The sequence below is a fragment of the Plecotus auritus genome, assembly GCF_963455305.1.
Source record: "Plecotus auritus genome assembly, chromosome: 8".
NCBI lineage: Eukaryota > Metazoa > Chordata > Mammalia > Chiroptera > Vespertilionidae > Plecotus > Plecotus auritus.
Genome location: NC_137782.1, coordinates 160029562 through 160046344, shown reverse-complemented (window position 1 = coordinate 160046344; position 16783 = coordinate 160029562). Strand labels below are relative to the sequence as shown.

Sequence of the window (16783 nt, the reverse complement as noted above, 5' to 3'; positions counted from 1 at the left end):
TGAACCATGTGCCAAAAAGGTTGTTGGTTTGATTCCCTCAGGCCCCATATCTTGTTTGTGGGTCAGGCTACATAACCTTGGTTGTGGGTTCAAATCCCATATGGGAGGCAACTGATAAATGTTTCTCTTTCACATTGATGTTCTTTCTCCTGTTCCTTTTCTCCCTCCCTTTCCCCCTCCCTCCCCTCCTCCTCCCTTCTACTCTCTCTAAAAATCAATAGAAAAAGTATCCTCACTCCTCGGATGAGGATTTTTTTTTTTAATTAGGCACCTAGTGGTACCATGTGGTTTTAATTTGTATTTCACTAACAACTAATGAGCACATCTTTCCTTGTGCTTTGCCATTTATGTCTCTTCTTTGGTAAACTATGTTTTGATCTTTTGACCACTATTTTTTTAATGGGTTACTTGTGTGTTTTTTATCGTTGTATTTAAGAGATATTCTGGTTATAAGTCCTTTATTAGGCTTGTTGTTTTGCAACTATTTTCTCCCAGTAAATCTGTGGCTTTTCATCATCTTAACTCTGTGTTTTGAAGAGCAGGAGCTTTTAATTTTAGTGAAGTCCAGTTTTTTTCTCCTAAGGTTTGTGATTTTTATGTTCTGTTTAACAAGTCTCTTTCTAAGCCAAGATTACAAAGGATTTTGTCTATATTTTTTAATAAATTTTGTATTTTTAGGTTTTGCATGTATGTGTGTGATCTATTTCAATTTTTACATGTCACATGAAGGTGGCTTTTTTTTCATATCTATATCCATTATTTCAACAATATCTTTTTTTGAAAAACACTTACCAATTTTTTTTGAAGGGAGATGGAAGGAGGAAGGAAGGGAGGGAGAGAGAGAGGAAGAGAAACATCAGTGTGAGAATGAAACATCAATTGGCTGCCTCCTGCACATCCCCTGCCATGCAATCCGGGCATGTGCCCTGACTGGGAATCAAACTGGTAATCTTTTGGTGTACAGGATGACACTCAACAAACTTAGCCACACCAGCCAGGGCCCAACATCATTTTTTGAGAAAGCTGTTCTTTCTCCATTGAATTACATAGTCATCTTTGTCAGAGTCAGCCAATAATATATGTGTAGGGACATTCTCTTCTGTTCAGTTAACCTATATTTCTATCCTTTCTCCTGTAGTCTTCTACTTTTAGGTAAGAAATATCTATATGTATTTTATATTGTGCTGACTTATGAGATTTAAATAATGCAGTAAATCAACTACCTGTTACCAAAGAATATTAGGTGATTGAATAATTATTGAGCTGTGAATTCATTTGTAATCAGTCCTTTCATTTGCCTATGGTAATACACTAAAACTGAGAACATTTTGTTCATATGTAACCAATGAGAACTGTCATACACTGCTATTAAAAGTATAAATTGGTACAAGCACTCAAAAAGCAGTTTGTAGGTTTCTCGTGAATAGAGAATAAGTGATGAGCTGTGATCCATCAGTTCTACTTCTTAAGCATATACCCTGGAGAAACTGGCACATACGCATAAGGGGACAGGCACGAGAACATTTATTGCAGCCTTATTTGAGATGTTGAAACACTGAAAACAACCTACGTATCTTTTATTTAGGTTGTTGAATAAATTATAGGATGATATAGGATACTATTCAGAAGTCAAAAAGAATGGATTAGGTCTCTATATAGCAAATTAGATCTCAAACAATGGAGCGCTGACTGGTGTGGCTCAGTTGGTTGAGTGTCATCCCCTGCATCAGAAGGTTGCATTGACCTCTGAACCAGGAGGTCATGGTTCGATTCCAGATCAGAGCACATGCCTGGGTTTGTGGCTTGATCCCCCAGTAGGCGGTGTCCAGGAGGCAGCCGATCGATGATTCTCTCTCATCATTCATGTTTCTATCTCTCTCTCCCTCTCCTCTCTGAAATCAATAAAAGAAACTTTTTTTCTTTTTTAAAGATGAAAGTGGGGGAGATTAAAATCAGGTCATTTACATTGGCCTCCTTTCCTCATAAGACTTTCTTCATTGAAGTCTATGTCCATCTCTTGGAGATTCACATATGTGTTAAGATGCTAAAGATACTAAGAAGTCATATAGTAATAGTTTTCAAATTTATTTTATCACAAGCCTCTTTTTCATGTATACCTAATAATAGCATGCTTTGGGAGATGTTTAGTGTATTCTTGTGATATATACAAATAATTATTTCTCTTTTAAAGCAGGACAAAAGGAGCAAGCTGTGGAATGGTATAAGAAAGGTATTGAAGAACTAGAAAAAGGAATAGCTGTCGTAGTTACAGGACAAGGTAAGGTTATATTTACATTTGTTTAGGAGCCATCCACATTATATTCACGATTGCCTTGATTTTAGATTCATTCGTCTTATAAAAGTATTTAAATGTTTTTAAAAATGTAATTGTTAATGTTTGTAGACTTACAGTTCATGTGTTTTTACCTATGCAGAAATAAAGTTATAACCAGAAATGCTCAAACTTGTTGATGAATTGCCTGTAGTAATCAGGCAAAAAAATAGTGTATTACTTGTGTCCTTGGACCCACTGTTAGTGATGCTTTAGCCTTATGTTAGCCATATTATTTTTGTACCAATTTTCACTATAACAGTTTCACTTTTGCCATAGTAAGAAAAGGGTTGACTATAATTATACCTGGGTGCTGTGTGCATGTACACATGTGTTTCTTTTTTCTTTTTATTAAAATAAAGTTGACATAATATATATAGGTGTCTTTAATCCTAACCTGCCTCCAGATGTGAGTGATACTTTTCTTCCCACCCAAAATAACAATCTGTAGTCATATTTTTGAAACTCTTCCTCATTGTTGAGGCAGGGGAGAGTGTTTAATCTACAGACTCCGCTTTGCACTTGTGATTATTGCTTGACTGCATGTTAGAATATGTGCTATAAATGTCTTACTTTGATTCATACTTGTCTTTTTAAAACCCAAGCAGTTATTTCTTATCTTTACTTTCCTACCACAGATAACATTTATCGCACATTTAATATGTGCCTAAGCATCATTGAACATGCTTCATACATAGGATCTCTTAATTTTCACCACAGCCCTACACTTTGAGGCTGCTTGCTGTTACCATTATTTTTCAGATGAATAATTTTAAGTACAAAGAAGAACTTGCTTAAGGCCTCATAGCTAGCAAGTGGTGGGGTCAGGATTTGAATCTAGGCAGTCTGACTTCAGAGCCTGAATTCTTAAATACTATACCATGACTATTGTATAATACATGGGTACCACTATGAAATAAGTAGTTATTCCATTTATCATAACTAAAATAAAATCAGAAGCAAAAATAATACCATGTATGCTAAGAATCTTAGTCTTATGGATCAGGCCACCCAGTGGATGTTCATTGTGTCGCTGGCTAATACTTATATCACATAACTTCCAGTAATTACAATGTATCCTATATTTGCCATGTTGTTTTTCTGTCCCTTTTTATTTTGATTACTTCTCTAGCTACTGGTCTTCTGTATAAAAGAGAGCAGAATAGAACAAGTAAATACAGGTGGTTGGGCATTTGAGACTCTCATAAGTTTATGAGCATGACAATGAATTATATACAAAATATATTTGCTGTTCTTCATCAGTTGCATAGAAGAGTTTGAAGAAAATGATTTGGTTATAAGAATGGTATTTCAACCCTAGCCGCTTTGGCTCAGTGGATAGAGTGTCAGCCTACAGACTGAAGGGTCCTGGACTAGATTCTGGTCAAGGGCACATACCTGGGTTGTGGGCTCGATCCCCAGTAGGGGGTGTGCAGGAGGCAGCCGATCAATGATTCCCTCTTCATTGATGTTTCTCTCTCTCTCTCCCTCTCCCTTCCTCTCTAATATCAATAAAAATGTATTTTTAAAAATGGTATTTCACTTAATCAAAAATGCCTTAAAAACAATGTCAATTAAACTGACACATTATCTTCTTATCACTTAGAATTTGAATTTTAAACCATATTAAATTTGCTGTCCTATCTTATTTAGAAGACATAGCTATGTCAGCAATATTAATATCTATGACCAAAGTGGTGCATGCACAGGCAGTGACAAGCTACGTTATGACTGCAGCCTGGCTGATAGCAGTACAAAGTTGGTATGGGTAAAACACATCCAAATTTCAAAGATTTTAAAACATAAGGAAAGTAATATGTCTCAAAATTCATGTAATACCACAGTAGATCTGAAACCAGTATATAGATCTGTAGCTTATTTTTTGAAAATAATATTTTATTAATATTTTAAATATGTTTTTACTAGCTGGTTTGGCTCAGTGGATAGAGCACTGGACTTGGACTGAAGGGTCCTGAGTTTGATTCCGGTCAAGGGCACATGCCTGGGTTGCAGGCTCAGTCCCCAGTAGGGGGCATGCAGGAGGTAGCCAATCAATGGTTCTCTCTCATCATTGATGTTTGTCTCCCTCACCCCCTTCCTTCTTCTTTGAAATCAATAATATATATATGTATGTATGTATATACATACATACATATATATATGTTTTTATTGATTTTTAGAGAGAAAGAAAGGAAGAGAGATAGAAACATCAATGAGAGATAGATAGAGAGGCAGTAAAGCACCGAACAGACTGTCAAATTACAGAGGGAAGGCTGGGGAGTGCTGGGGAGGGGGGAAAGAGATCAACCAAAGGACTTGTATGCATGCATATAAGCACACCAATGGACACAAGACACTGGGGGGGTGGGATGAGGGCATGCGACGGGGTAGGGGAGGCTGGGGGAAGGTTAATGGGGGGAGGGGAAAGGAGATATATGTAATACTTTAAACAATAAAATAAATAAATAAATAAATAAATAACATCAATGAGAGAAAAACATCACCAATGTTTCTTTCTCCTCCACATCCCCATGGGGGATTGAGCCCTAAACCCAGGCCTGTGCCCTGACTGGGAATGGAACCAGTGACCTCTTGGTTCATGGGTGGATGCTCAACTGGCCAGGCTTTTCTTAATTTTTTTATAAACACTATGACTCCCCATGAGATTAGTTGGACTAATATTTTATCTTAAAGCAATATTAGTAAGGAAACATAGGCATTTTAATTCTTTTTTTTTTCTTTCAGGTGAACAGTGTGAAAGAGCTAGACGCCTTCAAGCTAAAATGATGACTAATTTGGTTATGGCCAAGGACCGTTTACAACTTCTAGGTATCAATGAATTTTATAATTGGAATGAACTGTATCTGAAATGTGTGTTCATTTTAATGTAGATGAAAATAGATCAATGATCTTGATAATGTAATCTAGGCTTTTTTTTTTCTTATAGAAAAGTTCTAACGTGCAAAATAGAAGAGTATAATGATAATTATCTACCACTTAGCTTTATTTTTTTTTAATTTAATAAATCTTTATTGTTCAGATTATTACAATTGTTCCTCTTTTTTCCCCCCATAGCTCCCCTCCACCTGGTTCCCACCCCACCCTCTGCCTTTACCTCTCCCCCACTGTCCTCATCCATAGGTGAACGCTTTTTGTCCAGTCTCTTCCTGCACCTCCCACACGCCTTTCCCCCCGAGAATTGTCAGTCCACTCCTATTCTATGCCCCTGATTCTATTATATTCACCAGTTTATTCTGTTCGTCAGATTTTTTATTCACTTGATTTTTAGATTCACTTGTTGATAGATATGTATTTGCTGTTCATAATTTTTATCTTTACCTTTTTCTTCTTCTTCCTCTTCTTAAAGAATACCTTTCAGCATTTCATATAATACTAGTGTGGCAGTGATGAACTCCTTTAATTTTTTCTTATCTGTGAAGCTCTTTATCTGACCTTCAATTCTGAATGATAGCTTTGCTGGGTAGAGTAATCTTGGGTTGTAGGTTCTTGCTGTTCATCACTTTGAATATTTCTTGCCACTCCCGTCTGGCCTGCATAGTTTCTGTTGAGAAATCAACTGACAGTCGTATGGATGCTCCCTTGTAGGTAACTAACTGTTTTTCTCTTGCTGCTTTTAATATTCTCTCTTTGTCTTTTGCTCTTGGCATTTTAATTATGATGTGTCTTGGTGTGGTCCTCTTTGGATTTTTTTTGTTTGGGGTCCTGTGCACTTCCTGGACTTGTAAGCCTATTTCTTTCACCAGGTGGGGGAAGTTTTCAGTCATTATTTCTTCCAATAGGTTTTCAGTATCTTGCTCTCTCTCTTCTTCTGGCACCCCCATAATTCGGATGTTGGTACGCTTGAAGTTGTCCCAGAGGCTCCGTACACTATCTTCAAATTTTTGGATTCTTTTTTCTTTTTTCTTTTCCGGTTGAGTGTTTTTTGCTTCTTTGTATTTCAACTCTTTGACTTGATTCTTGCAGTCCTCTAGCCTGCTGTTAGGTCTCTGTATAATATTTTTTATTTTAGTCAGTGTATGTTTAATTTCTAGTTGGTCCTTTTTCATATCCTCTAGGGTCTCGTTAAGTTTATCGGCCTTTTCTAGGAAATTCTTGAAAAACCTTATAACCGTGGTTTTGAACTCTATATCCAGTCGTTTGTTTTCCTCCATTTCTTTCATTTGTGATCTGTTTCTTTGTCTCCTCATTTTCACTGCTTCCCTGAGTTGGTAGAGTAGCTTTGTGTGGTAGGTGTCCTCTAGGGCACAGTGGCTCAGCCTCCCCAGTTACCTGAGGTGGACACTATTGGTGCACCCCTTTGTGGACTGTGTGCTCAGCCTTGTTGTAGTTAAGTCTTGATCGTTGTTGGTATCACTGGGAGAAATTGACCTCCAGGCCAATTGGCTATGAAGGTCAGCTGTGTCTACGCTGGGAACACTTCTGTGCTGGAGACACTCTTATGAGACAAGACTTGCAAAATTGCAAAAGCCTCTGTGCTCAGCTTGGATGGGGCGGAGTTTCAGGGCAGAGCAGACAGCCTTGGTTTCCCGTCAGCCCTGCCCTATGAGGCCCCTGGGTCTCAGTGTCCCACGGTAATTGCTGCATACACCTCTGAGAGAAAGCCGCCCTCGAGTTTCGCCCGCTGTCAGACAGTCCAGGGGTTCCCAGAAACTTGCCTGGAACTGGAGTTCAACGCAGTCGGGAGCGTCTGTCTCCCTCCTGCTTTAGAAAGCCAGCCGCACACTCAGCCTCCCGTGCATTCAGCAGTCAGTCCTCTCTGCGCTCGCACATGCGCGCCTCCAGACCTCTGCCTTCCACAGCTCCCAAGTCTCAGTGTGCTTTCTTTTTCCTGACAGTCCAGATTCCCCCTGCATGAGTCTGGTTTCCCAGCATTTCGCCTGGGACTGGAGTTCAGTGCAGTCGGGAGTTTCTTTCTCCCTCCCGCTTTAGAAAGCCAGCTGCGCACTCAGCTGCCCGTGCACACAGCCGCCCTTCGTCTCCGCGTGCGAGCCTCCGTACCTCAGCCTTTTGTAGCTCCTCTGAGTCGCAATGTGCTTTCTTCTTTTCTTCTAGTTGTAGAATTTCCACTCAGCCAGCTTTCCTGTGGTTCTGGATGGTGTCCATTTTGTCTTTTAGTTGTAGTTTTGATATTGTTGTGCGAGGCAGCAGTTTAGGTGTTTACCTATGCCACCATCTTGGTTTCTCCTATCACTTAGCTTTGATAACTATCAACCCATAGTCAGTCTTGATTTATCTATACCAAAGGCCTACAGCCCATGAGCTAATCCCAGTTCACTGCCCATTTTTATGAATTGGTACACAGCTACTCTCATTTCTTTATATACTGTCTGGCTGCTTTCATGCTACAGTGACTGTTAAATAGTTGATACAAAGACTTAAGATACAGCTTTTTAAAATACATATTTTTTTATTGATTTCAGAGATTAAGGGAGAGAGAAATAGAAATTTCAATGATGAGAGAGAATCATTGATTGGCTGCCTTCTGTACATCCCACACAGTCCAGACGTGTGCCCTGACTGGATATCAACCAATTGAGCCACACCGGCCAGGGCAAATTTCTCTTTTAAGTAGATGATTGTATGGGGTTTGCAAGTGAAGGGATCAAGAAGCAAGATGACTGTTGTATTTTAAATTATTGATTGCACAATGTTTAGTCATTCTAAAAAGAAGCATTAAATTAAGTCTACATTCTTGAACAAAAATGAATACGAACAGGTTCACATTAGCAGTGTACTGCTACTACGTATGTGTGTGTTTCCACGCCAGTTTGGCTCAGTGGATAGAGCGTCAGCTGCAGACCAAAGGGTCTCATATTTGATTCTAGTCAAAGGCGCATAGCTTGGTTGCAGGCTTCTCCCCGGCCTGGGCTCTGGTTGGGGCTCAGGCAGGAGGCAACCAATTGATGTGTTTCTCTCACATCAGTGTTTCTCTGTCTTTCCCTCTCTCTCCCCCTCTCCCTGAAAACCAATGGAAAAATATCCCCAGTGAGGAATAACAAATAATAAAACTAAACTCTACACATTTAAAAAAAAAAGTTCTATGGCTTTTATTCCTAGTTGTTAGTTATCAAAGCTAAGGATTTAATTTCTGATTACTTTTACTGTATAATGAATGTTTATGTGAACTTTTGTTACATTTCATTGAAGAGAGTGTTAATTAATAAAGAAGACATTTACAAATCAATGTTTTTCCTAATTTGTATCATTTTTTAAATTGACTTTTAGAGGAATGGAGAGGGATAGAGAGATAGAAATAATTGGATGAGAGAGAAATATCATCAGTTGGCTGCCTCCTGCACGACCCCTACTGGGGACCGAGCCCGCCACCTGGGCATGTGCCCTGACCGGAAATCAAACCTGTGACCTCTTGGTTCCTGGGTTGACCCTCAACTGGTGAGCCATACTGGCCAGGCTCTAATTTATATCTTTGCCAACACAAAAGGTTCTTTCTCAGTATGGTGATTTGAACAGTATTATCATTGAGAAAAATCAGATGACCTACCTGTTAACTAACAAGAACAAAAAAAAAAAACACCCAGCTCTGAGGTATATTGTATCAGACGGTTCTAGCATACAAAAGCTGTGCAGTACTTTGTGCTTTGTGCAAAAAGGGTAGCTGCTATTTAACCTGTCCCAGAGGCATGTGTGGTGTACCATAAACCAAGCATGACGCATGCTTGTCTGACCATAGAAATGGAAGTTTAGGATAGTTAGTATGTATGTGGAATATTTTTGCATGTATTCCTTAACTTTCTAGTATTGAAGAAAATAATCAGTTATGATAACTTGGAATGTTTCAATAATATTAATGTAAAAATTGAGCCCCTATTGTGGCTGAGGCATAGGGTAGGTACTTTATGTATATACTAGAGGCCCAGTGCATGAAATTTGTGCACTCGGTGGGGGGGGGGGGTCCCTCTGCCAGGATGGCGAGAGGGTGCAGGCCAGGCCGAGGGACCCCATTGGTGCAGGATTGGGGCTGGGGAGGCACCGCGGGAGGGCTCCAGGGCGTGTCCAGCCCATCTTGCTCAGTCCTGATCAGCCAGACCACAGCAGCAAGCTAACCTATCGGTTGGAGCATCTGCCCCCTGGTGGTCAGTGCATGTCATAGCGAGCGGTTGAGTGGCCTTTGCATACAATTAGCATATTACACTTTGATTGGTTGAATGGCCGACTGGTCGACCGGACACTTAGCATATTAGGCTTTTATTATATAGGATTTTATTTAATCCTTGAGACGGTCAGAAAACTGAAGCTAAAGCAAGTTCATACTAGTGAATAAGTGGTGGAGCAGGGTGTTTGTCAACTAGCACTATTGATTGACTTGAATGGGATGTCATTGTTCATGGGTACCAATTTATACTTTTAATAGCAGTGTATGACAGTTCTCAATGGTTACATATGAACAGTGTAAAATAGGTACAAAAATTTGGATGTGTTTTACCCATACCAACTTTGTACTGCATTAATATTATAGAGTGGCAAGGAATTTCAAACTGCTACCCTCTTGAGCTTCAGGTGCTAGGTAAGCCTAGAGCCCTAGATCATGAGAGAAAATTTGTTATTTGAAGTAGGGATAGAATTAAAATAATCCTTTTATATTTTTGGTTAATTTTTAAAATAGGTGATATAGGCACATGCCACAAAGTTTTATAAGTTTAAGTATAAAAATCAATCATCCAATACTATGCCCCGACCACTCCTTTCCCTCCCCAGTGGCAGCTGCTGTCACCAGTTTCTCTGCATCCTTTTTATTGATTTTATAGAGAGGAAGGGAGAGGGATAGAGAGCTAGAAACATCGATGAGAGAAAAACATCGATGAGCTGCCACCTGTATGCCCCCTACTGGGGATTGAGCCTGCAACCAAGGTACATGCCCTTGACCAGAATCAAACCTGGGACCTTCAGTCTGAGGGCCAACGCTCTATCCACTGAGCCAAATCGGTTAGGGCTCTCTGTATCCTTTTTAGAGATAATCTTCGTGGATAGTACTAGTTCTCCCCTTATGGCTTTGTTTTCTGTAGTTTTAGTCAACTGCAGTCCAAAAATATTAAATGGAAAATTCCAGAAAGAAACAGTGTATAATTAAATTACATACTTATCTGAGTAGCACAATGAAACCTCAAGTCTTCTTACTCTGTCCTTTTGTAAATCATCCCTTTGTCCAGCATATCCGCACTGTATTCGCTGCTACTCGCCTGTTAGTCACTTAATAGCCATCTCACTGATCAGATCAGTTATTAGAGAGAGACCACATTCATATAACTTTTATTACAGTATATTATAATTGTTCTAGTTTGTTAGTTATTGCTGCTAATCTGTTACTGTGCCTAATTTATAAATTAAACTTTATTATAGGTGTGTTTGTGTAGGAAAAACCATAGTATATATAGGGTTCGGTACTATCCATGCTTTCAGGGATGCACTGGGGGTCTTGGAATGTATTCCCTGCAGATAAAGGGGGACTACTGATTCAAGTGTGCACAAATAAATGGTAAGGTATTGTACACATAGTTCTGAAGCATACTTTAGCCATTCTGTTTTACTGCCTTTATCTTTTGCTTGACATATGTTAAGGTAGTTGAATATGGCATTTTTTTAGACACTCCTTGTAGTTTCCTTCTGTGTCATTTTAAGTACCGTTCTTTCCTGAAAGTCTTTTCTTTTTATCTTTTCAAATCCTAGGCAACTCACAGCTCACTTTTTCTGTAAAGCCTTTTTAATCTTCTCTTTTGTATATGCTATACAATCTTTTTTTTTTTTAAATTGTGTTGTAAGTTGCCAATTATATTTAATAAGTATATGGATGGTATAAACCATATTCATTAATTTATCTCCATACTGCTCTTTCTACCCAATGACTTGGACATACTAGATTTTCAGAAAATATTTGCTGGTGATAATAGTGATATGGAACTGCTTCGGGTTACCAAACCTGAATAAGGCGTATTTTTAACATAGCCATTCATTTGTTAATTTCTGTTGCTATTTTAACGTCTGAGTTTTTACTAATTATATTTTTAGGAAAATTTTATAAAAATGCAAAACCCTTCATCATGTAACAATCTTGTAACACCTTAACTCATTTTTCATTTTCACACGTATCATTATGTTTATTATGTATTTTTTGTTTTTGTTTATTTTGTTCTTTCTTACCTCCCTCTGTTGCATAGAGAAGCTGCAACCAGTTTTGCAATTTTCCAAATCACAAACAGACGTCTATAATGACAGTACTAACTTGACATGCCGCAATGGACAGCTCCAGTCAGGTGGGTTTAGGTTAACTAACATGTGAAATAATAAAGTTTGCATGCAAAGTAAAGTCCCACTTAACCTGATAATGTTGATTTGATTGTATAGTGGTAGTTTTGATTGTTTTTTGTTTGCACAGGGCTATGTTGAAAATACAGTATCCCTATCAGTCATAGTGTATAAACATGTAACAAATAAGATATTATCATTCTTAACATGCTTTTTTGCAACCTCTAATTTTTGAAATTATAAAATGCAAAGATTCATTTTTCTAAGTTTAAAATATCTTTTTGTTTCTATTGGATTTTTAACTTTTGTGGGTTTTTTCCTTGGGTAGCTAAACCAGGTTTTTATGAAGAGGTGTTTTTTTAAGAGAAATTTTTATTTTTCTTATATATCAATTTTCACGTATCAGTTTTCATGTATGCTATACATGAATGTTTTATCATAATACCTGTTAGAAAAAATTTGAAGCTGAATTCACAAAGTGAGGAGAAACATTCAAGTACTATTATTTATTATGGCTTAAATTTGTTTTTCATGAACTTTCAGGTATGAACTCTTACAGAACATTAAATGCTTTTTAAATTTTGTTTTGGTGGGAAGAATCTTCATTTCCTAGGTTCTCTGACATCTTGGTCAGTTTTATTGGTGACTTCTTCAACAATAGTTTCATGTCCAGAGCTTAAATTTTATTGAAGTAAATATTGCTTTGTTTAAATTGTAGCAAGTAAAAAAAAAGAAAGAAATACCCTTAGTCCAGACTGTAAGACCATTCATTGCCTTCTTTATTCATACATAATGCAAAACTTTCAAGATTTAAATAGAGAAGAGTTAGTGTAAGTGGATTTCTATAAATGAAAGAGATAGTTGGTCATTAATGAAATCTTTCCTTGTGGCTTCAGTGATCCCCTAGATTTCTCACTTAGGTTTGGTTTCCAGTTCAGTTCAGAGCCCTGCATCAGTAGCTATATTTCTCTTCTCATTTCTTCCTGTACCTGACTTAAAATAATATTTCAAGTATAGAGGTAAATACTTTATCTGTTTCTCTTAGCACTACTGTGAAACGCTGACATTTTCATAAGGAACTTTTTGAAAAGAAAGAAATGTAAGAATATACCACATGTAAATAATTAAGCTTCCAAAGTACAGGTTTGAGATCCTAATAATTCTACCAGATAAACGGCAAAAATTTCCTAGCCTTGAAAAGCTTGTATGCATTCCCATTGTTGTCTAGATTCTCTTCTACTTCATTCCACGTGCGCAATCCCCTTATATTTTTCTGCCAAGCAAAACTTTTATTTTTTTTAAATATATATACACACACACACACATATATATGTGTGTGTGTGTGTGTGTGTGTATCTACACTAATAAAAGAGTAAGATGCAAATTGACTGTACCTTCGCGAAGCCCACCAGCCAATCAGGAGTGAGTATGCATATTAACACAACAAAGATTGTGGGTTAATTTGCATATGCAGGCATGGAGTGGCTGGGGGCGGGGCAGGAAGCCTGTGGGCCTCTGGGCAGCGTGGGAAGGCGGAAAGGCGGCTCCGGCCGGAGCGAAGGTCGGTGCCGGCAACGAGGGGAAGGGAGGCCTGTTTTTGCACAAATCGTCGTGCATCTGGCCTCTAGTGTGTGTGTGTGTGTGTGTGTGTGTGTGTGTGTGTGTGTGTATGTATGTGTATATATATATATATACATACATCCACACACACACACACACACACACACACACATATATATATATATATATATATATATATATATATATTGATTTTAGAAAGGAAGGGAGAGAGAGATAGAAACATCAATGGCCCTTGCCCGTTTGGCTCAGTGGATAGAGCGTCGGCCTGTGGACTGAAAGGTCCCAGGTTCGATTCCAGTCAAGGGCATGTACCTTGGTTGCGGGCACATCCCAGTAGGAGGTGTGCAGGAGGCAGCTGACTGATGTTTCTCTCTCATCGATGTTTCTAACTCTCTATCCCTCTCCTTTCCTCTCTGTAAAAAATCAATGGAATATGTTAAAAAAAATTAAAAAAAGAAAAGAAACATCAATGATGAGAGAGAATCATTGATTGGCTGCCTCTCACACATCCCCTACTGGGAATCAAGCCCACAACCTGGGCACGTGCCCTTGACCGGAATCCCACCTGGGACCCTTCAGTCCAAGTTCAATGCTCTATCCACTGAGCCAAACCAGCTAGGGCTGGTTGATTTTTAAAAAATATTTTTTGCCCTACCTGGTTTGGCTCAGTGGATAGAGCTTCGGTCTGCAGACTAAAGGGTCCCAGGTTCAATTCCAGCCAAGGGCACATGCCCGGGTTGTGGGCTCGATCCCCAGTGTGGTGCGTGCAGGAGGCAGCTAATCAATGATTCTCTCTCATCATTGATGTTTCTATCTCTCTATCCCTCTCCCTTCCTTTCTGAAATCAAGAAAAATATTAAATAAATAAATATTTTGTATTGATTTTGGAGAGGGAGAGAGATGGAAACATCAATGATTAGAGAGAATCATTGATTGGCTGCCTCCTAGTGGCCCCACTTTGGAGATCGAGCCCACAACCTGAGCATATGTGGCCTGACTGGGAATCAAACCGTGACCTCCCAGATGGGCCTATTGCTCGATTCTTGTTTGTACCCTGACCAGGGATGGAACCCGCAACTTTGGCATATGGGTATTACGCTCTAACCCAGTGGTCGGCAAACTCATTAGTCAACGGAGTGGCAAACGGCGGCTCGCAAACCACATGTGGCTCACGAGCCGCAGTTTGCCGACCACTGCTCTAACCAACTGAGCTACTTGATGTTTATTATTACTTTTATAATGTTAAACCACAGTCTTCTAACCACAGCGATTTTACTATTTCCTTAATAGAAAGTGGAGCAGTTCCAAAAAGAAAAGATCCCTTAACACACCCTAGTAATTCGCTGCCTCGTTCAAAGACAGTTATGAAAGCTGGATCCACAGGTCTTTCAGGCCACCACAGAGCACCCAGTTGCAGTGGTTTATCCATGGTTTCTGGAGTGAGACAAGGCCCTGGTCCTGCAACTGCCACTCATAAGGTATTTGGATATAGAATTGCAAATAGAAAATTTTCAACATGATGTGCTTGCTTCAGTTTATTACAAGTACTTTATAATACCTTAAAGGATTGATAAATTTCCATAAAATTGAATATAATTTTTCTTTTTAATAAAAGTCAGGGCAACTTGCTGTTAAAAAACATATCTTATTTTACCTCCTTTGATCCTAATTAGGTTTTATTTATTTAAGTTTGCTTATCCAGTTTTATATAATGCTATGTAGTTCATTTTAAATTTGTTATTCTTTTAATTATTTAAACCTATGTAAATGTTTTGTAACATTAAACATACAGTTCTAACAAGGATCAAAATTACATGATTGCATTGTTATAGAGCCTTTTTACCTTTTAGTAACTAAATCTTTGGATAAAATCCTCTATTAACCCACTGCATGCTAAATATACTTCTTTAGTGAATATCATTTTACCTTGGAGTAAATAAAAATTAAAAAAAAATTATGTTCTTTTTCCTATTTTTGAACCTCTGTGAACTTTAAGTTAATTCACTTGTGAAAAGTGTAAATGTTAGGTTGTATTCTCATGTTAAAATTTGTGTCCTTTAAGAGTACACCAAAAACAAATCGAACAAATAAACCTTCAACCCCTACAACTGCTGCTCGTAAAAAGAAAGACTTGAAGAATTTTAGGAACGTGGACAGTAACCTCGCTAACCTTATAATGAATGAAATTGTAGACAAGTAAGTTTTGCCATCTAGTGTTTTATTTTACAGTTTCTATTTTTGAAATTTATTTTTAAATGTATCTTGAGTGAAATAGTTAAGTACTTTGTCTAATTTACATACTTAATCTTATAATGGTTTTTAATTATTTATACGTGTAGAAAATCATTGTTTTACTGATTAACTATAGTTTCACAGTTAACAAGAAAAATGACCATGTTTCATAGACCATAAACTGCATTTCATAAGAACTGAAGCATATTTCTATTGTGGAGATAATTGAAATTCTGTTTCTTAGTGGAACAGCTGTTAAATTTGATGATATAGCTGGTCAAGAATTAGCAAAACAAGCATTACAAGAAATTGTCATTCTTCCTTCTCTGAGGCCTGAGGTAAGGATTATATATTATTATTTTTCTGTAACATCATCTATTACTGAATCTGTAGTAGCAGTAAAGAAATAATTGAGCTATGCTAGAATGATTAATTCATGTCACAGTAGATATTTTTAGGGAGGGAAATGATTATGTATGATACTATAATAGTGGATTACATGATACAAATAGTGAACCATAATGTAAACTATGGACTTTAGTTAATAATAATGTATCAATATTGGTTCATGTACCACACTAATGCAAGATATTAATAATGGGAGAAATGGGAGATTAGGAGTTATATGGCAACTCTGTACTTTTCAATTTTCTGTAAGCCTAAAACCTCTAAAAATACATATAATTTAAAAAATAATTTGAGTATCATCCACTTCAAATGGTTCAACACCTTGCCCGGCTGGGATGGCTCAAATTGGTTGAGCATCATTCCATGCACAAAGAGGTTGCCGGTTCGATTCCTGGTCAGAGCACATTCCCCAGTGGATAGCTGGATCCCCAGTAGGAGGTGTGTAGGAGTCAGCTGACAGTGTTTCTGTCTCATCAATGTTTCTCTCTCTCTCTCTCTCTCTCTCTCTCTCTCTCTCTCTCTCTCTCTCTCATAAATAAAAACATTTTTTTTTGCGGGGGGGGTGGGGGGCGGCGCGGTTCATACCGTTGACTCTTGCCAATCCCGATGTCCCTGAGTCTGGAGACTCTGGTTTAATTTCTCTAGAATAAAACTTCTACCTCCTTTGGTTGTGGAAGAGGAATACTTGCCTAAGTGCTGTTGGTGGGGCTGGGGAGAGGTTTACAGGAACATATGTTCAGTTCTTCATACAAACTTTTAATCAGTTTCTCTGTTTTGGGCTGCCTCCCTTACTGGTGCTTTCTCTGGTACCCGATGCCTTCACTTCCTGAGCTTTTCCAGGGTTTTTATTCATATCAGCTTGCTCCTTGTATCTAGCTATCCCTTCACAAGCAGGCACTTAGGTTTTAGCTCCCTCAGCTCTGCTAAATAACTTTCCACACTTTATCC

At 38.2% G+C, this 16783-nt stretch overlaps 1 protein-coding gene across 2 annotated transcripts in view; it reads left to right on the top strand.

The window, feature by feature from the left end:
• SPAST (spastin) overlaps positions 1–16783 on the top strand; it is a 51818-nt gene that overhangs the window by 7813 nt on the left and 27222 nt on the right. Inside the window, exons 2-7 of one of the 2 annotated variants that reach the window (XM_080686618.1) lie at positions 2192–2278; positions 5078–5161; positions 11527–11622; positions 14486–14673; positions 15258–15391; positions 15672–15765. In XM_080686618.1, coding sequence (XP_080542744.1) covers positions 2192–2278; positions 5078–5161; positions 11527–11622; positions 14486–14673; positions 15258–15391; positions 15672–15765 — 683 coding nt within the window. The remainder of the gene's footprint in view (positions 1–2191; positions 2279–5077; positions 5162–11526; positions 11623–14485; positions 14674–15257; positions 15392–15671; positions 15766–16783) is intronic. The other variant, XM_080686619.1, reaches the window with a different exon arrangement.